Source organism: Desmodus rotundus, chromosome 4 (genome assembly GCF_022682495.2).
Source record: "Desmodus rotundus isolate HL8 chromosome 4, HLdesRot8A.1, whole genome shotgun sequence".
Taxonomy (NCBI): domain Eukaryota; kingdom Metazoa; phylum Chordata; class Mammalia; order Chiroptera; family Phyllostomidae; genus Desmodus; species Desmodus rotundus.
Genome location: NC_071390.1, coordinates 12,865,603 through 12,888,470, shown reverse-complemented (window position 1 = coordinate 12,888,470; position 22,868 = coordinate 12,865,603). Strand labels below are relative to the sequence as shown.

Sequence of the window (22,868 nt, the reverse complement as noted above, 5' to 3'; positions counted from 1 at the left end):
TGAGAGCCCCAGGAAAAGTAAGTCGGGTTCTTGGGGTTCAGGGAACAGTCTTTGCCTTCTCTCTCTCTCTCTCTCTCTCTCTTTCTCTCTCTCTGCGTTTCTGGGGAAAGCACACAAAACTCAACAGTCAGAAAGCGAGTTAGCATTCCGACTACTGGAATGCCAGTGAACACAGGAAGCTTGCGTCCTTCTGTTTCCAGAGAGGTCAGTTGAGACGCTTGCAGGCACCGTCTCTACTCTGGAAGGAAAAGAGGGTGTGTATGTGTGTGTGTGTGTGTGTGTGTGGCAGGCAAGGCCCTACCAAGTGTCACTTCTGTGTCACTGTGACAAGAAAATATACTTTTCTCCTCCCTCCCCCTCTCCCATCGCAGCCCTCTCCCTAAGAAATTTGTTTTGAGGGATTTGACAATCTTGCAGATAAAGTACCTGCCTCCCGCCTTCGGTTGATCATTTTCCCTCATGGCTGACCGTAATTTCTTAGCTACTCTTAGCGGTGGCTCTGTCCCTGCTGCCCCAGGTAACGGGTGAGGGAGGGGACTTTGCTTAGGTGCCCTGAGCTGGCTGGGGAAATGGTCCTTCCCCCTTCCTTCACGGATTTTGTAGTGGCACAGTTTAGAAACTAGGAGTTTTAAGATTACAAACACTTTCAAAAAATAATCTGCAGCCAGATCATTGAACTAGATCATTAGGTTTCTTTTTGTTTTGGTTTGGTATTTTGTTTTGTTTTGGTTTTAAAGAGGTGAATGTGGAGGGGGAAGAATTAACAAAACATTCAAAGATAATGTAAATGAGAACGCTGAGCATTTGGAGCATGCCAGGATGGAAATTTGGAGCCATCTCTATCTTTTAAGATGCTTTTTTCCAGCTCTCTAAGTGAAAGGAATAAAGGGAGGGGAAGCTGGGAGGAAGAAGAAAAGTGAGAAAAGCAGTAAGGGAGGAGGAAAAAAAAAAAAAAGCTGGCCCAGTCCCATCTTGAAGGTACAGAGAAAGTTTTTGTGAGGTGGAGAGAAAGAAAACCAAAAGCTATTATGTACCCTAGGGATGCGCTTTTAGTGGGAATGGAATATGTGAGTGGGAAGGGAGGCACAGTGGCCTCCGGGTTCTCTCTCTTCCAGCAGTTGGGCGGTTGGCACCTCAATTTGAATTGCTGGGTGAGTAGTGGTGTGTGTGTGTGTGTGTGTGTGTGTGTGCGCGCGCGCGCGCGCACGCGCGTGTTCGTTTGTGTCCTTGCACAGAGGTTTAATGGTCAAGACCATTAAACCTCTGTGCTTTTTGAAAAAAAATTCAGACGCTGGGAAAGGAGAAACAAAATGAGAATACATGGTCAACTCAAGCTGTGCCCTTTCATGATGTACTTTTCAGAGCAGTTTTTGGGGGAGGAGGAGAAAGGGTTAAAAAAAGATGGGGTGGAGAGAAAGCTTGACTTTCATCTCGATCTGTAACAGTTATATAGCCTCGCAGACCCGGCTCCCCAAGTACGCGTAAGCTGGACTCTGGAAAGGAGTGGTGGGGTTTGGGGTTTCTTCTAACAAACAAATGTCTTTTCCTTCACCCACCAGGGTGGGCTCCTTTGGAAGAAAGAGAAGGGAAAAGGACATTGCCTCATAGAGGAGGGTGCTTTTTCGAAGATCGAAACTTTTTTTTTTTTGAACAATAAGGTTTTTACAGTAGCAGTGCTTGTGTAAACTGTGTATTTTAGTTTCATATTTAATGCTGACTTTCTGTAGCTCTGCCTTTAGTTGTATTTATTTTCAATCTCCAAATTTAGATGCTGGCCTTCTAGGGCTACAATCTTGCTGGTGGTGTTTGTATTTTCTAAACTTAATATAAAATGTGTTTTTGGAAACCTGAGCAAGAGACCGATGACAGCCCGCTGTGCTGTTCCTGATTAGGAAGAAGGCCTTTTCAGTACCAGTTGTGGGGCTAGGATGCATTGTACTTGGTTGAACTGTTGGGTCAGCCCTTTGCCACAAGCTGTAAGGGCGTTCTCTGGAATTTGGAGGTGATGCCTCTGTTATCTCCATTATTACTTTCATTATTTGTGGTGGTGTTGAAGGGCCAAACACAGAACCATTTGCAATAGTCGATCAGCTCTTAGAGTAGAAGTTTGGGGAAGGAGGAAGGAAATACACTACCGACTACAAGAGTCCTCGTGTTTTCAAAGTCACGATAAACCCTGTGTTGTGTTAAAACACACGGGGGCAGATAAGTTCTCCAGCCGAGCGTGAGGGGGTGACCGATGTGTGCCTGGGCTTCCTTTCTGGTTGTGTGTGCGTTTCTCATTCAGTGTGTGGCTGGGTAGACTGCCCAGAAGTGTGGGGCAGGGACAGCGGGCCGGCCCTGCAGACGGATCGGTTGTGTTGGCGCACGTTGCCCACCCAGCACAGTTTCTCGTTTCCGGGATTGCCGAAAGGTTCCAGATCTTCGTTTATGCGTGTGACTTGGGTTACGGGATGCTGGTCCCGCTGCTTTGGTGAAGGTTAAACCTCCATTCTTGGTATCTTATAGGAAGGGAGTTACTTGAAAGGGTAATTTTCTGACTCCAGCTGTACAGATACTGTGATCTTTGTATTGTCCCAACAGGCTGCTGCGTCGGCATTTGCTGGAAGCGACAGAGCCTGCAACCTTATATTCTTAGGGAAACCTCCCCTTTGTGGTTTGGGGCCGGTGGGGGGCCTGGCTGAGCTATGTAATGGAATTCTTTCCTTCTGCAATATTTTCGAATGTGATGAAATCCTGACATGCCCTCCAGATTACATACTTGTGCACACATTTGAGGATTTTTAAAAAATTGAACTTTGTCTGAGTCATTCCCTGTTACCTTGAACTTGCAGCCCACCAGCTTGTGATCAGAGGGAGCAGCAGTAGTGTGTCCTCCTCACCCCATCTGTGTCCTTCTCACGTGTGTCAGTTTTGGCCGCTCTAGGTGTCAGGTACAGGGCGACACGTGTGGGGCACCAACGGGACAAAACAGAGCGAGGGAGTCCATCCTTTTCATTGTCCGCCTTTCACGTCTGTCTTTGCTCAATTCCCGCAGAAGCCAGAGTTGGGGCATTCATGGCTTTCGGGCCACCCGAAGACGGTCAGTCCCCCCTTTCAGATTACCTGCTCTTTTGTGGAGAGAAATTTACATGCTCTTTCAAGAAAACGGCTGTTTCTTGAGCTTTTATCAGACATCATCATGTAGCAGGCCTGCATTTCAAATACTACGGTTTATATTCAGAAGTTAGGCACAGGGTGCCTGAAAAAGTAAAGACACTTTTATGCAACTGTTCATTGGAAATAAATTAGAAGAGTGGTATCAGATTTTGTTCACTACTTCTTTCTTGAAGTCCCCAGGATGTAATGACCATTATGGACTTACAATTTACTCTAAATCAAAATTGGTGATTTCCTGTCCATCATTTTAGGATTCTGTAGATTTGGGTTGTTGTTTTGGGGGCTGGAGGGGGGGGAAGTGGCCTGGAAATAATTATTTTTTAAAAGTTGTTTTCAATTTCATCTTTTGGATTTCTCCATTTGGAATGGGTTAGTTTTACCCCTGGCGCTAGTTTGGAAATCTGCTCTCCTAGAAACAGCCATACCCTCTTACCCAGTTCCCAAGCATTCTCTGCCCATTCGGACAGTCACAAGACTGATTACGTTCACACTAATCGTTTAACTCCCAAGTAGGAGAGAAATATCTTGCGGGAAGGTGGAGGTGGCAGGTTCCTGGGAAATGTCTTAGGGGCGAAGTGGCTGGTCCTCATCTCTGAGATCTGGAGGAGGATTGGGACGGTCAGAGTACCTACCCCGTGGTGCTCCCGGCCAGCACCACGCCCCACCATCCCCCCACTCGGGGATGCTGCGGCTTGGTCCTGGAGAGCCGCGGCAGGAAGAAGACTCCTGGAACTTGCTGCTCAGGGCCCAGCTTGGACCGGGCAGGCCAAGATTTCAGCTTGCGAGTGCTTGCAGGGGTAGTTGGGGGAAGGGGGAGGGGCACAATAGGATGCTTTCTTTTTATTGGGAAATAAATGAGAATGAGTGGAAATAAATTATGTTTAATGAACTTAACTGGAAGTAATTGTTCAAGAGCCTGTGAAAGCACGGCTTGGCCTGGCCGGGCCTTGGCCGCTGCAGTCCCAAAGCCAAGCAGCTGGAGCACATCTTCATTTTCCAAGTTGAAATGCTCTCCTTCGTGCACCTACTCCCTCACCCCGACACCTCCAGGCCCACCCCACCCCTCCTTTCCTTCTTTTTGGGGATTAAGAAAAGGTCATTAAGAAGAGCTGAATTTGGCCCCCTAGACCCTCAGCGCTCTGACAATCTGTTCAATGTGTTACCAGCTGGGTTGTTACATTATAGAAGGGGCAAAAAAAAAAAAAAAAAAAAAAGCCAAGGGCTTAGGATGGTTTGAGTTAGTTCTATGTATATGCATGTGTGTGTGAGAATTTGGATGGAAATTGACTGCACATTTATTCTCTCCCTGCCTGCCCTGTTCAATCATTTCCCTGCAAGAAGAATTTTAATGCCTGTGTGAGTGCATGAGAAACTGTGAGTCGGCAGAATTTTGTTGTTAGCACTGAAAATCCTCTCTTCCCCTGCTTGCTGTCTAAATGGATTTGATGGGGGGAGGGGAAGGGTCAGCCATCGGTAATTTACAAAACACATAGGCAGCCTGCAGAGGGTCAGGTTCCCAGGTGCAGACCTGTAACTTTGCAGCCTGTGGCTCCAGGATTCCTGAGCAGCCTGGCCCCTTGGATGTCAGCTGAGGGCTGAAGTTGCAGAGCGGGGAGGGGGGTGTCTCTTTTCTGCACCTCACTGCAGACCTCCTTTCTCTGAACCACCTCATTTCTCCAAGCAAAACTCGAACCCTGTGAAACCTTCTCTTTTTTATTTATTATTTTCAACAGGCAGTGCTGTAGCTATCAATGGAAGACTTGTCCAGGGAAACAAAACGCCATTAGCTGGGGGCAAGGCCTCCGAGAGGAGCTTTGTCCAACTGTGAATGCACCCTGGGCACTGCCCTAGATGGGTCCTCGCTGGCTGAGCTTCTGATAGCTGTGACTCCAGAGAGAGTAAAACAGTGGAAGAAACCCACTAGGCCAAGGGCGGAGGTGTGCCTGCCATCCTTCCCCTCTGTGTGTACAGGGGTTTGTAGGATACAGCAGCACGATGCTCACCTGGGTCTTTGTGGTGGGAGTATGTGTGCAGCCTGGGTCCAGGCTGCTGTGTGTCTCCTTGAGGTCGTACCATCAGCTGAAGTGGTTGCTAATTGTTGGGGTAATGGGTTGTCGAGGTTGGAGTTTTACCTTCACTGTCCATTCCTGCACTCTGGCACGTTGTCTGAAAAAAAAACATTAGGGCTGCTTGAGTTATCAAGGGGTGGTTGATGAGTAAGAAGCAGCCCCTCATTCACCCCCGGCCCCTCCTCTTCTCCAGCGTTCCATGGCTCCAGTGACGTGCAGCATCCATTAACGTGTTGCTAGTTGCCATTGGCCTTGGTGCAGCCATAGTAAGAGGCATCTGAAAAATGCATTGGAGATGAGCTAGAAACCCATTTTTTAATATATATATATATATATAAACCTAGAGTGAACAGTGTCCCCTCCTGATGTCGATTTCCAACCCCGCAGGGCTGCTAACCTAAAACCACTGAAGACCTTCCATATATCCATCCACCCGGGGCTGGGGAGGGGGGGGAGAGGGCTGACAAATGCTCCTCAGTGCTGCTTTTGTTTTATTGTGCTGGACTCGCAAAGGCACTTTCTGGCCCCATTTTTCTCCTGCAGAAAGGGAGAGCAATAGGGGAGCATTGAAGAGGAGGGCCAGCAGAGAGGCCAGGGCTAGCAATGGCTCCATTTGTTTTCAGCGTCCGTTGATTAATAGGTTGCGAGGTGAATGGCAAGCTTTCATTCCCTTTGGGTTCCCCACAGTTGTGGAAGGTTGAGGCGCGGGGGTCAGAGGAGGGCTGGTGGGGGGATCTAGAGTGCCTGACTCAGCCTTTCACTTGCCAGGCTCCAGATCTTGGGTGGTGTTTGGATGGGTGTGTGGGCGCTTGGCCATGAGGGTGCGTGGCCAAGCTGCAGAGCACCATGCTTAAGGGTTCTTGAGGGGTCAAAGGTCAGCCACAGGGGCACCTCCTCCCCACTCCTCCCCCACCCCCAATGTAGCTGGATGAATACTTTGGGTGGAAAGGCTTTGTGTTCTTTGAGGGCTGGTAAAGGACCCTTTCTTTATAATTTAACTATTCAATGCTCAAAACCCACAGAGCTTAGTGAACAGAACCAGGAAAGGCTTTGGTTTGGGTAACAGCCATTTCTCCAGGTAGAAAGCAGAAAGCCCTAATAATGTAAAGTCTGATGAGGAGTTTGCTCCCTTTTAAACAGATATTGTCTACTGTGTTTAATGGGCTTAGTTTCTGAGCTTTTGTTTTAGTTTCTGGTCAGCTGGAACTGACCACAACATACAAATGTGTTTCTATCACAGAGTCCTGCTGTGCCCTGCTATTAGCTTGTCCGATTTTGAGAAGCAGAGACACCTCATCATGTCTTTACGCCCCTACCTCCCATAATCAGCCACGTGCCCCAAAAACCCATTGTAAAAATACTTGGAGCCCTGTGGCAAGGGTATCCGGGATGAGACAAGGAATGTGGAGCCAGTCCTAATCTGGGGCGTTTGGGTGGGGGTGCAGGAGACACTGCTTGCTAAAAACTGGTCTAGGTTCCAGAGGTTGGAGGTGGGGGTCTGGGGACAGTGCCCATTGTGAGTCCAGATGCATCTGTATCCAGTTGGGATGACTGGCCCAGGCTGAGCCCAGGGGGTGCCAGGCTCACTCCACCAGCACAGCAGGGGACCCCGTTCTAGTGCCGGTCTCTGCAGACACGGTAGGGCTGGTGGAGTCAGGCAGGTGAGTGCTCAAGGCCCGGAAATGCCATCCTGGGACTCGGCAGATTTCCTCACCTGCTCTGTGGAATTAATAACAAGTGCCAGCTACATCCTAGGTTGGTGGTGGGAACTCAAAAGAGAATAGAGTGTGCCGCAGCGGCGCGGAGGCACTCACAGAGCCCAGGCTGCACCGAGCGGTGGCCGCAGTGAGCTGTGTGTGTGCTGACTGGCGAGCTTCAGGAACAGCGGTGGGTCGGTGCTCGCCTCCCCGACCTGTCCTCGGCTCATCTAGGCAGGGATGCCAGGAGGTTCCACAGGCGAGCTTCAGGTGCTGGTGGTGCAGGTGTGTGCAGGCAGCTGCGACACAGGTCCCCGAGCTTGTGTGGAAGATTTCATGAAGCTCTACTGTCTTTGTAGCTCAGAGATTCCTAGTGTTCACAGTCTTAAAGGGTTACATACCAGTAACTTGGACTCTCGTGTTTCGAGAGTCCAAAGGTAGTTTCCCGTGACTGCCACCATCATGGCCTTGAACGTTGTTAGTCGGCCATCACTGGAGGTGTGATTTTTGTCCCCTCAGGTAGTTTTGAAGCTGCGGTTAATATTTGGATAAAGCAGTTACCTAGAAGGCACCTGGTTGTGTTGCAGGTGTTTACCTTAAACACTAGAGTGTGTCTGTAACAAGATAGAAGGGGGAGGAGATACGCGTTTACGGCTCTTTGTCCCACTTACCCTCCAAGCATAGGCGGCTGCCTTAGTTTAGATTTGCTGGTGCATTTCTGGAGGCTTATCTGTGCTCCTCCCCCAAGAAAGGTGCTTCTCACATCTGCATTTTCTCAGGGTGCTACGAGGTCACCCAGTTCTTACAGAACTGTTTAAAAGCGGGAGCTGTTCAAAGCGAAGGTCTCAGGGGCATTTCCTATGGGGAGGTTTTGTGTTTCGTGTCTTACCAGCTCTTACTTCAAGGCCCCCAGCCGACTCTGGGAGGGTCTTGGTCATCTCGAACTATGTTTATTTAACATTCCGCTCTTCCGTGGTAGTCTTATTAGCATAATAAAGTAACTGCATTCGTGAATTAAATACCACATTTTAAAGAAGGGCATGCACCCGAGGAAGGAAGGGTGGCTGCAAAACACCCGTACACTCTCGTCCTATATTGAACGTCCTTCCCTTTGCAACAGTCCGTGGCTGCGTGTCCCCCTGTGACTTTAATGAGACGGGATGGGAGGGGCAGTGACCCTCACCCTCCTCGAGCGCTCATGGTTAGTATTCATTCGGTGCTGTTTTCACAGCTCCCTTTGCATTGCAGGCGTAGCTGTGTGCCAGGCACTGTGCTAAGCCCTGGGCAGGCACGATCCCTCCGTTTTTACAGCAACCTTATGAGGTGGACACAGTTCTTATCTGGAGTTCCCAGACACAGAAACAAAAGCCTGGGAGAGCTTGCGTAGCTTTACCCCTGGTCACCGTGTGCATGCAGTGGGCTCTAAAACTGTTTAAGGCCCTGTGATAACAAGGTATTAGACTAGACGGTTTCTGACTGGTGCCCGCCCCGCCCCCCCCCCCCGCCCCCCCCATGTTCTGTTCTGTGATTCTGTATAGACTCCCTGTAAAGAGCACTGTGATTGGCTGAAATGGTTCTGTGAAGTTGGCTGTCTCTTCTCTTCTTAAAATACTTGCAGTTGCAGTTTGATGGTTCTTACACAGTTTATAAGGTTGTACTCATCACTCCCACAGGCTGAGCATGACAAGGGATACAGAATTCTAGAAAACACAGTCCCTGTCCTTAAGGAACTTAGTCACAGTGGGTCCAGGAAAGGTACATACGTAACCCGGTGATGGGCATAATGCAGAAACACAGGAGGAAAAGACTGGGGGGTCCCGAGGCTGGAGAGACATGGGCATTTTTGAGAAGAACGTCCTGCTGCTGTAAAAACGCAGTCCAGGTACAGGCGGGTCCAGGGGGAGCAGCAGTCAGACCTGGTTTTTGCATCCGTTCCTGCCTTCCTGCTTGGCTCGGGGAGCCCTCAACCTGGAGAGGCTTGTGGCTGTATTGTTCATCATGACCTGCCTGGTGTGCAGTCGTGATCAGAAAAGAGAACCATGGCTATTTTCCTTCCTAGAGCCACCAGTTAAAACTTCAGATTCCTTCCCCTCCACCCTCACTCCACCCCCATGCTATATAAAGTTCTGATTGAAAAGGGGGAAAACTGGTTGGCTAGGCTCAGGTGTGCAGAGTAATATGAGGGCAGTGGCAGCCAGGACAGGTGCCCAACTTTTATTGGAATCACCTTCATACATATATCCAAGAAAACCGGAGAATTAATTTTCAGATTCTGGATATACCCAATGAACTCCAGTTTTGCCCAAATGCCGTTTCCCGGACACGCAGAGAAAGGTTCCCCCTCCTGTCAGCCTTGCTCCACCGACAACCTTGGAGTCTGCATTTCTGTACTGCAGACAAAGCCACGTCATTGGCAGCTTCTCCCTAACAATAACGGTAACAGTGATGATACAGCGTCATGCTGTGGTCGCCTCGTGGTGGGAATTGTGTTGAGCCCTGTCCCTGGGTTCTCTTTCAGACTGGGACTCAGTTGGACTCAGGTCTCTTATAACCTCTGTGCTTGTCTCTACCTGCCTGGGTCCTGAGTCTGGGCCCACTGCCTCCGGTCTGTACTGAGACCTCCTGGGATCGCGATCGGAACTGTGATAAGCATCCTGAGAGATGCTCTGCTGGGCCAGGGTTGAGACTTGCAGATTTCACTGCCCACGCCCGGCCCTTCTACCTGCTGCTGGATTCACACGCTTGCTTCCCTCCCTTGTGTGTGGCAGTCCATTCCCTGAAGTCCTTCAGCCTCTAAGTGACCATCTTCCCTCCTGGGCTGTCTGGGGTTCTTCCCTCCGGTCCCACAGTTTTCCTACACTTAATGTTGAACCGTCTGCGACTGGTCTGCTTTCTTTCATTTCAGTGGTTGTGTATCTTTCCAACGAAACAAAACTTCTGGAAGGCAGCGACAGTCGTTTTCCTTTCCTCTTGATGGTCTCCACTCCCTGTGACTGTGTCTGTCCCTTTCCCTCTCCACCCCAGCACACGTGGGCACTCCTTGTTGGTTACTTTTCAAGCTGTCCTAGACAGAAATGGTCCCCTAAGGGAATCCTCAGAGCTCATCCTTGAGCTTGGGCTGGGGCCCGTCCAGACCTTCCTGTTGCTGAGGAAGGCCACGTTCCTGCCTTCCAGAGCTCCCTCTCACTGGTGTTTCTAATCTCAGTGCTTCAGCTGCACACTGATGACTCACAGTACAAATCTCCTGTGAGCGACTAGCTGGACTCTTTCTCCCAAAGTTTATGGGTGTTGCAGGTATTGAAGCAGGCTGTTGAAAGTGTTGACCTCTTTTTCTTGCGTGTTTTTTTTTTTCCTTCCTGGAGCATCAAGAAGGCCATATTTTTCTTTCCAAACATACTCATGAAAAAGTTGGAAGCACCTTTTAAAAATGCCTTTCCTGCAGTTATCTCTGGTAGGAAATATGCTTTTTATGTAACACCCTTTCTTTGCCTATTGAAAAAAAAGGGAAGGCTAAGAGGAAAAATGTATGGAGAATTAACTGCTTGGTGGTCCCTGAACTCGAGAGGCGCTAGTGAGCAGCACTGGCCTTCACCCCTTTTCTTTTAATGCAGTTCCTTTTCCTTGATGTTAATGCAAGTTGTGCCTTCCTAAAAGTAATAAAAGGAAATGAAGACACAATCTGAAATGAAACTTGACTCTAATCCATTCATCATCTAATACTAGCCTCTTTATCTTCCCTGGTACCTAATCTGGTTAAATGTCCCTGTTGTAGGATTTTAGTGAAAATCCCCTATTGGGAATAGGGTTTTTTGCAATTGGATTACTCTCAGTAAATGGCCCAGTAGTTCGCTTGTTTCAGCTTAATTTTTTTCTTTGTGATCTTGCAGGGCTAAGTTATAGCATCGCATACTGGAAGGGGAGGGGGTGGGCTGAGAGTGGGGAGGGAGACCGACAGGAGGATAATTTGGGAAGGTCTGGTCGTGGCAGCTAGAAAAACCTTTAAAATGCTTTCCTTTACTCCCCTGCTTCTCTCCTCCTATCCACCGTCCCCAAACCTAAAAATGCCTGTACTTTGGTTTTCTAGAACTGCTCGCTTCTAAAATGCATATCTTTTATTAGCCCAATTCATCATCATGCAGTTAATTTATTAGATTTCCCTGATGGCTTCCTAATGAAATTCCTAATGAATCAGGGCTGATGTAATCTGCATAAAATACGCAGCAGCGCTAGCCTGGCGTTTAGAGCTTTCTGATAAAGCTCACACTCCCACCCAGGCCAGGGGTGGGGCTTTTCATCCCTGGCCCCTGTAAAGGACTGTTGCTTGTACCCTGGTTCTAAGGGGCAGGGATAAGGGGCTGGGCAGGTGGGATTTGGGCCCTGACAGGTGTCTTGTAACCAGAGGTTTTCCTAGCCTGCGAAGCCAGCCTGCCTCCTGAAGGTCCCTCTGGGGGGGCCCTAGGGTAGGAGATCCCCGCACCATGCAGGAACACAGTGTGCTTGGGAGATTAGAGTGCCCATTTCTTATTTACCTGCCGATTGGGAAAGTGCAGACTCCTGGGTTCCATGATGGGGTGGCGGAGGTAGAAACTGAAGCGTCCCTACCCAAAGAGCTGTCTCCAACTGTCTGTTATTTTGGATGCATGGATTGGGGGTGGGGCTGTGGGGCGCAACTGAGTGCTGCTTATAAACTGCAGGTGGGAGGGTGTGGGCTGGGGAACCCGTGGGTCCTGTGCTATTGCGAACCCAGCCTGATGGTGCCTCTCTCTGCTCCTCTCCTCACAGTCGAACAAAGTGCCCGTGGTGCAGCACCCTCACCATGTCCACCCTCTCACGCCTCTTATCACGTACAGCAATGAACACTTCACCCCGGGAAACCCACCTCCACACTTACCAGCTGATGTAGACCCCAAAACAGGTAGGCCATGTGCTCGGTGCCAAGATGGCGTGCTGGTCTGGGGGACCTGCATGGGGGGAGGGTGGCGGGTGGGGGGAGATCTGGTTCTTCTCCTGGTTATTGAAAACGAAGTTCGTAGGGGAGGCCAGAGCCTACTGAGAGACTGGTTTCTCTCCTGGGAGGTCCATTTGTAGTGCTGAAGATCACTCCGGGTACCCTGGCAGGGGGGGCTGGCTTGGGAACCTGGCCTCAAATCGACAGAGGCTGTTACAGCCTTGGAGGTATGTCATGGGCTCCTTTCTTAGCTCCTTGGGAGTGAGTACAAGAGCCCTAAGGCCATGGCTTCCCAAAGTCCTGGTCCCCTTGGTGGCTAAGGGACTACAGTCACTTGATGATGACTTTTGTGCAGCCTCAAGAAACCACAGTGCTGGGCTCTGCATTCTCTGTGCTGATCTATTTGGATTCTTCCTCCCCTGCACTATCCTGGGTATTGTGCAGCCCATTTTACAGATGTGAAAACTGAACCCCAGGACTTCTTCAGTGCAGCCAACAGGATCTCAGCAGGTTTCCATCTTACCCTTCAGCTTTGTTTTCCCTCCCTGCTCTTTCCCAAGGGGGAGGGAGAGAACCCACAGCAAGATTTAAAGCAAGCAGCTAGCCATAGCTCGTGTTGGGGTGGTCTTGGGCAGAGAGCTAGGGCGGAGTGTATCTTGCTGGCTGGGTTTCTCTTCCCACCTAGTTCATTAGAAGGATGGGTTTAAAATGGCTATTCGTGTCACTTAGTCAGAGGGCATGGCTGGGTGCTGGGCAGAGGTGGGCTGCCTGTTGGGGCAGCCTTTGCTGCCCCTGAATGAAGCTGTACATTAGCTGGTGTTCAGCAGTCTCTGATTGCTCTTTGTGTGGGAGACGGGGGGACGCCAGGCTGGAGGAGGCCCTCCGGCTCCAGGCTGCAGGAGTGAATGGCAGCATCAACGTCTCATTTAAGTAATGGTAGTACAGGGAATAGCTTTTAAATGGTTATCGTAAAACATATGATTAACGTCTGTGGACTGTTTACTTTTCCTCTGTGAACATTCTTTCAAGTGTGCGAATGGCTTGGTGTCAGGTCCAAGCCCAGCTAATCCGTTTGGTTTTTGTAATAGAGAGAAAGCAATGTCTGCCTGAAAATGTCACCCAGGGAGACTTCATTTACAGATTAAAAGCTTCCTGAATGAATTTAAAAAAGTGAAATAGTTTTCATCCACGAACTCAGTTCTCATTCCCTTCGATACTGTTTGATTTCTGCAATATTATTCCTGTGGCTTCCCATTTCCACTATGGAGACCAGCTCCTCAGTGTCAAAACCGCTCCCAGCGCCCTTGCTTTCTAAGACTTGCTCGCAGGATGTTCTCCCACGGGATATGGAAGTGCTGTGGCCTGCAGCCTCAGGGTTCAGCCCCCAGCGCCTGTGGCGGCCCTTAGCTCCCAATGGCTCAGCAGTACCTACTCAGCAGGTGGGGTTAACTCACAATGGTGATTGTCCTTTTAGTGTCCCAAACTGGGTATACCAGGTCCCCAGCACCTCCTGTCTGTCCGTTCAGGTTTTTCCTTGAGTAAGATGGCATGGCATTGGGTGAGGTCCCCTGTAGCTCATCTTTTAGGCTAGGGTGAAGACATTCCAGAGGCATGAGCTTTTTTGAAAGACATCAAAAGCCATAACTCAAAAAGTATGTCAGAAACCAGAGCGACTCTCATGCAGGTAAGTCATTAGAATTCAGAGGAGTGGAGCAACAAATTGTGAGGGCAAAAGGAATTAATATTACTTGATCACCCACTATGTGCCATGCCGTTTGGATTTAAAAATAATTAAAAAAAAAACAAAACACTAGTCACACGAGACAGAAATGCCCAAGATGGCATTTCTGAACCTGTCTGCATTTACCTAGTACGTCGATCCATCTAGAACGATAAACCAACTCTTCAAACCGGGGTAGAGGGATGACGAGAGGAGACTTACCGACAACGCATGCTCATAGTCATGGAAAGAACCTCATGCTAGGATCACGGATGAGATGTCTCCCTTCATCCTTTTTTATTCCCATCTCTTGATAGTCTGCTCTCTCCTTCTCTCCCTTTTTTGTACCTGCAATGCGGCTGCTTCTCCCAGGAATCCCACGGCCTCCACATCCTCCAGATATATCTCCGTACTACCCGCTATCGCCCGGCACCGTAGGACAGATCCCCCATCCGCTAGGATGGTTAGTACCACAGTAAGGAGTTCCATTTTTTAATTTCCTTTTTGTTTCCTACATGGGCATGCTTATTATTTCTTCTGTGCATGTATGTGTGTATTTCAGAAGTTAGGGTTGGTGGGGGGGGGGCAATGGGGGGCATGGGGAGGTACTTGTTGAGATGCCCTGTGGGAGAGAGGGCGGGTCAATAGCCATTTGATGGGTTATGTAGGAAGAGGGGTGTTGACACTTAGCATTCTGGGTCCATGGTCCTAAAGGCTGTAGGTTCGTCTCTGTGAACAGGGGTGCCCATAAGGTACTTTGGGAATCGCAGAGGGTGCTTGTATCCAGTGAAGCTGATCTTGGCTCTGCTGCCGGTGGCAGCCCCACCCGGAGTCCTGTCATCCTATCATTGGACTGAAGCAGCAGAACAGCAACAGGCACAACCTAGTTTGAAATCCAGGGGTGGGAGTAGGAGCTTAGACTCTCACACCCCCCGGACGCGCAGCCCCATCACAACCCTGGCTCTCAAGGTTGACACCAAGAGTGCAAAGTTTTGTCTGTTGAGAAGCTCCAGGTTGTTTAACCAGCTTCTGTCTGCAATTCTGTTAAATGCGTCCCCTGATTACGAGGGGTGGGGGTGGGGCAGCTAGGGTCTCACTGCAGCGGGTGGGCCGGCCTGTTGTCAGTCCCCACCCCCAGTGGTGCCAGGACTGTCAGACTACCTTTGACAGTTTGTCTTCCCATCACCCCGTCTTGCTTTTGCAGTCCGACTATTAGCCTGCCTCAGACAACTTTAAAAGTGTGTTTTAAAATCAGAGTAGAAAGACCTTCAATGCAAAAGCATACTATATATATGTGTGTGTGTGCATGCCATGTGTGTTTTGTGATTGTGTTTTGTGTATGTGTTTTTGTGTTTAAATGATGTGCATGTGATCCCAAGTGTGTAAAAAATACAGGACAATTTGTTGAATCTTAACAGGAATAAGTCCTGGTAGAAGGGTCAAGGTTGGGTCTTGGGAAGATGGCCTTTCATAGCCTTAAGGAAGATCAAATTTTGGAGTGGTTTCCCACCCTCGACCCTCCACCCTCATTCTACCCTTATGTCTCAAATTTTAAAAAACCGCTTGTATTATGGCGTAGCTAAACTGAATATAGTTTCTGTTTATTGTTTTCTTCCTCATTTTGTGGGGGAAGGTAGACATGGGCCATGAACATGAGCTTGTCTCCCGTTTCTTCTTCAGTGGACGGGGCCAGTCCTCGAACAGTGCTCGTCGCCCCGTTCAGCTGATGGGAGATATTTGAAGGCTAGATAAAAAGGAATAGCCAACTCAGACAGTCCTCTGTCAGGAAAAGTTGTGTGTCTTTCATGAGGATGCTATTTTGCATGTTGCTGTATTTTTTAATTATTGTAATGAGGTGTGATTGTCTATTGGTTACCCACAATTCTTCTTGGGGACTCTCCCCCCGGTAACTCTTGTCAACACTTGTTAATTTGACAAAAGGCTACAAATTAAGCTCTGTTAATTTAATGTTTTCTCACCGAGATCTAAATACCGAAAGAGGCCCAAAGCGCAACTGAAGTCCTTTGATTCACTGTACTTTATTTTGGTATAAATTTACATTCATTATTGTTTTCCTTTGGATGTGTAGCCCTCAATTAGTGTGATGGCTCCATTAAAGCAAGCGAGACTTCGCCTTTAATTATTACAACAAAACACCTAGTTTCAGCTTGGGGAGAGGGTCTCTATTGACATAAGCAGAGGTTATAAAATTTAATTAGCCATTCCTATCAGATTTATGGCATTCAAATTGTTCTGTGTTTCTTCCCTTTGATCCTTCCTGTACAATCCCCAAGATTTTTGTTCTGATCAAATGAGAATAAAGCTTACTGTGCAGAGAGAACTTCTCCTTTTTCTTTTCTTTTCCGCACCCCCACCCTTGGTGGCACTCTCTCACTTTGTACCCCCTTCTTTGTAGGCAAGGTCAGCCAGTGTACCCAATCACGACAGGAGGGTTCCGCCACCCGTACCCCACGGCTCTGACTGTCAACGCTTCCATGTCCAGGTGAGTTCTGAGAACTGTGGCCGTCAGCCCAGGCTGTGGGTGACTTCTCAGGAAGTTCTCTGGATTGCCACCAGGCCATCCGAGGACTGCTGCGACTTGAGGTTCTCATGGTATAAGACCCATCCTGCGTCAGGCTTTCCTCCTAGAAAATACTGAAAAATTATTCCGAACTTCCCAAGTAGGTGATGGCGAAATTTCAAGGTCAGATTTTTGAGCCAGCCAATTCGAACACTATTTTTTATAAGAGTTTAAGAAATCAGGAAGAAGGAGTCAGAACATGCAGAGCTTTTTGAAGTGTTGTTTCTCTGTTGCCCTATGCTGGGTAAGGAAGGAAAGGGTGGAGATACTTTTACCATTATACAAAGAAGAGTTTGAGGAAAGGTTATATTGGTCTTTTCAAAGTTAGACACTTCAGTGCCAATAAGAAAGGACACCCCTCTCTAAAATTGCACTGGCCAATAGAAATACAAGGTGAGTCACAAGTTGAATTTTAAGTTTTCTAGTAGCCATATTTAACAAAGGGTTAAAAAAAAAAGTAGGTGAAATGATTTTCAATGATATATTTATTCAGTCCAGTATAGTCAAATATTATCATTCTGACATGTTATCCCTGTAAAGCAGTTGTGAAGGGGATTTTATATTCTTTTTTGTGCTTAGTTTTTGAAATCTGATATACATATTTCTTTCTTTCTTTTATTTATTTATTTTTTAGACAGAGGGGAAGGGAGGGAGAAAGAGAGGGAGAGAAATATCAATGTGTGGTTGCCTCTCATGTGTTCCCCACTGGGGACCTGGCCCGCAACCCAGGCATGTGCCCTGACTGGGAATCGAACCAGTGACCCTTTGGTTCGAAGGCTGGTACTCCATCCACTGAGCCACACCAGCCAGGGCTGAGCTGGCCAGATTTCAGGTACTCAGTAGCCACATGTGGCTGCTGGCTACCACATTGGCCTGCACCTTTAAATCTCTGGAAGTTAAAAAAAAGCCATGTGTGTGTAAACATTCATATCTTTAGCATATAAATACATACACAGCGTGTATACACATGCGAATGTCTGTACCTGGATCTTCCTAATCCCACGCTCCCCTTTTCTTCCCTCTAATTAATTCTGGCTAATTTTTCAGTGACTGCTAGTTTATTTACAAACTGGTTGGCAGCAGTCTGTTTAAGTAGTTACTAATTGCTCCTAATGATAGTTTTATTTTCTGTTCATCTGATTTTCAGTCAAGTTAATTAAATCGGTGGAGGTTTAGACTTTCCTGATGGGCTGCAACAACTAATCCATTTTGATGATGGCACACAATTCAATTAGCATGCATTACACGGCAGAGACGCTGGCATGGATGCCGACCCCAGCCCCTTCCCCCAGTCTCTGTGGCCAACATGGGAGCCCGGGGCCAGAGGGAGGACTGGAAAGACAGGCCAACATGCCCCTTTTCCTACTTACCAAACAGTGATTTGGGTCAGGGAAAGAGTAGAAGTCACATTCATTAAGAAAAGCCAACTGTAGCATATCTAACAATTACGCCATGGGTATGAGGCAGTTATCAAGACCTGTCTCCCACATGGGAGAGATCGTGCCAATTTCCAGATGCACACCAACCAGCCTTGGTTAGGCAGGAGAATCCTTGTGTGTTCTCTTCTCCAGAGAGGAGAGGAAGGAATCCTTGTGTGTTCTCTTCTCCAGAGAGGAGAGGAAGGAATCCTTGTGTGTTCTCTTCTCCAGCGAGGAGAGGAAGGATGTATTCATTAAATAATGTCATCACAACCTCACAAAACATGGGAACGAATGGCGAGTGTCCCAGGAGAACAGCTGATTCTGAGCAGCTGATAATCACAGCTTACCCTCCCTCCATCCAGCATGTATATAATGTACCTGATTGCTTTTCATGTTTGTTTATTCGGTGCATTCCAGGGGTTAAAAGTGGTAAAGTAATCGTAGGATAGGGATTGGGGTTAAGCTTATTGATTGAATTATCATTAGGAGGTTAGTGGATGATTTATTGGTGGGCAGAGGGGGGTGGAGGAAAGGAAGGGAAGGGTGGGAGGAAAGGTTAGGGGCTCCGGGTGCAAGGTGGAGGCGGCGATTCCCCAGGTAGGCCTTATGAAAGGTAGCTAGTTAAAAAGCGTATACAGCAAATTAAATACATTATTGTGGTAATGGAGCGACAGAAGTATAGGTCTATTATACTTATGGCAGTTATAGGAAATGTAGGCAGCTTGCCCTGTTCCAGAACACCCTTTGATATTCATTCTATTCAGCAGCGGGGCCAGGACTTCTCAGAATTAAGTGATGGGTCATTATACTTTAAACACCATGGAGAAGCCTAGATTGGCAATTAAACAGCTCTTGCTGACACTCACTTGTGCCACCCTGTGACCCCCTTTAGATTGAGATGTTGGAGCTCCGGGCCCTCAGCCTGCTAAATTGGCGCAAGGCTCTTCTCCTGACGAGAGCGGGCTCTGAAATCTGCCGACTTCAAAGGGAGAGAGATCATGTATAAACCATAATGTGGGTGCACCGTGGCTCACAAAAAATAAGGCAGGAAGAGATGAAATGTTACAAGTGCAAGGGGGAAAATGAGAGAATAATGACAAACCTAATGCAACTCAAAGCTGGATTGTTGCACGGGAAAATGCATCCTACTGCTTGTGCATAAAATCAAGGCCAGCAGATGACATCCAGTTAACAGAAACGTGTCAACAGTGAAGTAAAGTGAGAGTGAGTAAGAGAGAAGCCCCTGAGACAGCCAGAAACAAAAATTAGTTGTCCTTAACAAGTTAAGATTCTGGCTTGGAGCCATAAAAGCAGACGGGGGCATATAATGAGCTGCTTAGAATTTTTAGGGTGTTTATTGCATTTCATGAAACAGTTGTCTACATAAAGGAATTTCTTAAGGAAGGTATGCATATAGCCCCCTCCCCCCCACACACACCACAGAGACTCTTTCTCTGCTGTCCGTTTTTCAGATACATGAGTGTATATAGGTAGTGTTCTTCATGCTGCACTGGAAATTTTTCTCCACCCCAAAATGTACTCAAACTGGGGTGTCTCCTTATGGAGTTTCTCTCTCTCTCTCTCTCTCTCTCTCTCTCTCACACACACTTTTATTTTGCTCCCTCTTCCTCTCAACCCCCACCCCCCGCCACGCGTGCCTTTTCTCTCTCTTTCTCTGTCTAGTCTGTATACATATTCTCATTCAGCAGGAAGGGAACATATGTATTTGAGGAATATCAAGCCTATAAAATTCACAGTAAAATCTGCCTCTGCACCCCACCCTTTGTCCAAGGGCTTCTGAGAACACATGTTCTTGACTTAGGGTTCTCCAGGGGTCTCTGAGCATTGGGAAGGAACAGGGTGTACACGGGGAGCCCAAGTGCTTCCCAAGGCTTTGCTTTCCATTTTTTCCAGGGGAAGGGTGTGGAGTTTGTTTGGATTTTTTTCCTCTCTTACTCTTATATCATTTATATTCTCTCTCTCTGTTTTTCTCATAGGGTGTTTTTTTTTTTTTTTTCTGTTTTAAACCCTAAAAGGACGCGCATGACTTTTATTAAATCGTAGCATTCATACCAAACTTTGATACTGGCTTACACAAGGCAGGGGCAGGAGAGGGCCATACTGGGATGGAATTTCTGAGATTCTGGGCCCGTGTCACTTACTGGTATTTTCTTTGTTGATCTATACAGATTTAGTCAGTCCTCTAATTTTTGGTCATTTTTCAGCTGAACATTTGTCACACTATTTTGGTTAAATGGAAATTATTTTCATCTTCAGTCCACCTATGGAAGGAACCTGGTAGATAAATGCAGGAGCCTTTTGAAATCGCTGTCGTGGTGACCCTCATCAGCCCCCCACCAGAACTGGCTTCCTAAAGAGCGGCTGGAGGCTCCCTGGACAGTGGGTGGGACTGTTCAGGTTTGGATTTGTTAAGAAAGCCTGGGCTCCCCTCCACCCGAACAGCACCCCTCTGTTCGGTTGCATGACCGTGGCGAGTTGGAGCTGGAAGGCTGGCCTTTGCGTTTTCTTTCGGGATTCTACACTTTGTGCCCCCTCCCCTCCTTTGCGTAGTATGAGCAGGTCCTCCAATAACATCTTTTCTTCAAGTGCCATTGTGTTACCACACTGGTGAGAAGCCATAGGGACCTCTCTCTTGGTTATATCAATTAGCCTATGGTAACATTGGTTTTGTTGTATGTTGCTTTGCTTAAAGTTCCAGGAACTGTCAGTGAGTTTGAGGACTGACTGTGTTTTCCTTTCGGAGGGGTGGTTCTGCTGACCCAGTACAAGTCGTGGTGACTCCAAGCCTCTCAGAAAATGGGAAAGCTCTTTGCCGGACTCGGTTGTCCATTTGCAGATGGAACAGAAGTACTTTGAAATTAGCTCTTTATGTCCTGGCTATTTTGCATTGTTGGGAATTGCCAATTTAGAGCGTAACTAGTGTTTCAAAGGACTTTCCTAAAAATAAACAGTATTAGACAACACAAGCTTTATTGTCTTTATTTATACTCTCAATAATCATTTAGAAGGTTAATGCATAGGTACTACATTAAGTAAAAATAATATAAGAATCCTAGAATGTTAGAGCAGGAGAGAGCATATAAATCAGACTTCTACACTCTGCATGCATGTAAAACAGTTCTTTCTTTTGAAGCTTTCTGTAGGAAGGTACAAACTTACTTTAAATGCCCGTGACTTACGATGAGAACCAAATAGGAAATATTTGGATTTTCTCCATCTTTCTGCCTCATTCACTCCCATTCCTGTTAAAACGACGGGGCACAGCAGCAAAAGAAAAATAAAAGTTGTGTTGCTCTCCCATCAGCAGAATGAGGCCTAATGAGGCCTGCGCGGCATTGTCGAAAATGTGTGTGTGCTTCTGTGGCATTAATATTTTATTTAGCTGTCAATACATAACAAAAGGTTCCACCTTTCATTCTGGCGCTGATTAGGACTTAGGAAATTGTCTTCTTAGATGCCACAAATAATACCTCAAAAAACAAGTGGCCCTGTGATTCCAGCAGGTCACCCAAGCCCGCTTTTCTGCCCAAGGACATCACTTAAATGTGTCTTTTGCTAAAGACGTTAAAAATCATAATGTCTCGTGTCAGTAACAATAATGAAGGGGAAGATTGGCTTTAATGACATTATGAGGATCATTATGTTTAATTTATCACTAATTAATGCTGACAGGTTTCATATGCCTCGGGTTGCTTTCATGTGAATGTTACGTGCTATTTTTTTTTTAATTGTGTGTACACATCCCTCCCCATTCATTCATTTTGATTCTGACGATTTACACAGCTTTCTGTCTTCCAGGTTCCCTCCCCATATGGTCCCACCACATCATACTCTCCACACGACTGGCATCCCCCACCCGGCCATAGTCACGCCAACAGTCAAACAGGAATCCTCCCAGAGTGACGTCGGTTCACTCCACAGCTCGTAAGTGTGGCTCTTTTGATTACTTTCTCTCCGCCCCTGCGTTCGGCCTGTGGTTGCTGGTCTGGTGGCTCCTGTGTGGTGGCCCTGCCCAAGGCTGGCAGGCTGCTGGCATTCCGGCAAACACCCAGCTCGTGTGGGGTCTGGACTCTTACAGAAAGAGAGAAGGTGCACAGGGTGGGGGAGTAGAGAGCTCTTTTTGTGTATGTGTGGCTGGGCTGGGATTTGTAACGGTGACCCTGTCCCTGACCCTGTCACCACACGTTAGGAGCTCTGTCCTCCACACACGAGATGCCGGCCCAAGTGGAAGCAGCCACAGGCACTTCCCCCTCCAGCCTGGGAAAATTGTGCATTTGTGAAACTCGAACAAGTGATTACAAAAATCTCACTGTTCCCCTAGCCCCCGCCCTGGCTTTTTTTTGTTTCATTTTCCAAGGTGGAGAAGACCAAAAGTGGAAGCATGCTTTTCATTTAAAACTTCTGGGTTTGGGTGTTGAGGAATCAGCAAGATGGGCTTCATGCTGTGGAGGAAGTTGTACCTCGCAGTTGCTTATTGGGTTCTGTCTGTCTGTTTTGTCTACATGCAGAAAACATCAGGACTCCAAAAAGGAAGAAGAAAAGAAGAAGCCGCACATAAAGAAACCTCTTAACGCATTCATGTTGTATATGAAGGAAATGAGAGCAAAGGTCGTTGCCGAGTGCACGTTGAAAGAGAGCGCGGCCATCAACCAGATCCTGGGGCGAAGGGTAGGTGGCTCCCTCACTGGGAGAAGAGGGGAAGACGGACGAGGATGCGGTAGGTGGGGTAACCAGAGGTGCCGATCCCCATGTGTCCGGAGAGTCCTTTTCCTTCAGTCACACTCTGACTCCTTCAGTGGCCTTCCTGAAATCAGGACGAGCCACTCCCACGTTCAAATGACGTTCAGAAAACAGCTACAGCCATGATCTCCTCCCACCCCCAGAGAGAGGGCAGATCTGATGGAATGACATAGGCGACCACGTATGTTTTTTGTCTGAGCGCTCCTGTTAGTACCAGGACCCCGCAGACCACCAGCACCCGCAGGTTACGCAGTTTCTCATGGGCCTCGCCGAAAAAGAAGCGTCCTTCACCCCTCAGTGGCAGTGTGGTCGGTAATGTTTTTGCATGTGTGTGTGTCTCTCTCTCTCTCCCCCCCCCATGTCCCCACCAGTGGCACGCACTGTCTAGAGAAGAGCAAGCAAAATACTACGAGCTGGCCCGGAAGGAGCGACAGCTTCACATGCAGCTGTACCCTGGCTGGTCTGCACGGGATAACTATGTAGGTGGATCATTTTTCTCAGGACTAGAGTCT

At 47.8% G+C, this 22,868-nt stretch overlaps 1 protein-coding gene across 37 annotated transcripts in view; it reads left to right on the top strand.

Moving 5' to 3' along the window:
- The window catches only part of TCF7L2 (transcription factor 7 like 2), a 196,594-nt gene that overhangs the window by 159,402 nt on the left and 14,324 nt on the right, over window positions 1–22,868 (top strand). For 15 of the 37 annotated variants that reach the window (XM_071221146.1, XM_053922740.2, XM_053922763.2 and 12 more), the window contains 6 exons: window positions 11,708–11,840; window positions 13,966–14,068; window positions 16,010–16,096; window positions 21,415–21,540; window positions 22,125–22,284; window positions 22,728–22,835. In XM_071221146.1, coding sequence (XP_071077247.1) covers window positions 11,708–11,840; window positions 13,966–14,068; window positions 16,010–16,096; window positions 21,415–21,540; window positions 22,125–22,284; window positions 22,728–22,835 — 717 coding nt within the window. Of the gene's footprint in view, window positions 1–11,707; window positions 11,841–13,965; window positions 14,069–16,009; window positions 16,097–21,399; window positions 21,541–22,124; window positions 22,285–22,727; window positions 22,836–22,868 lie in introns of all 37 variants that reach the window. The other 22 variants (XM_053922738.2, XM_053922743.2, XM_071221144.1 and 19 more) reach the window with 3 other exon arrangements.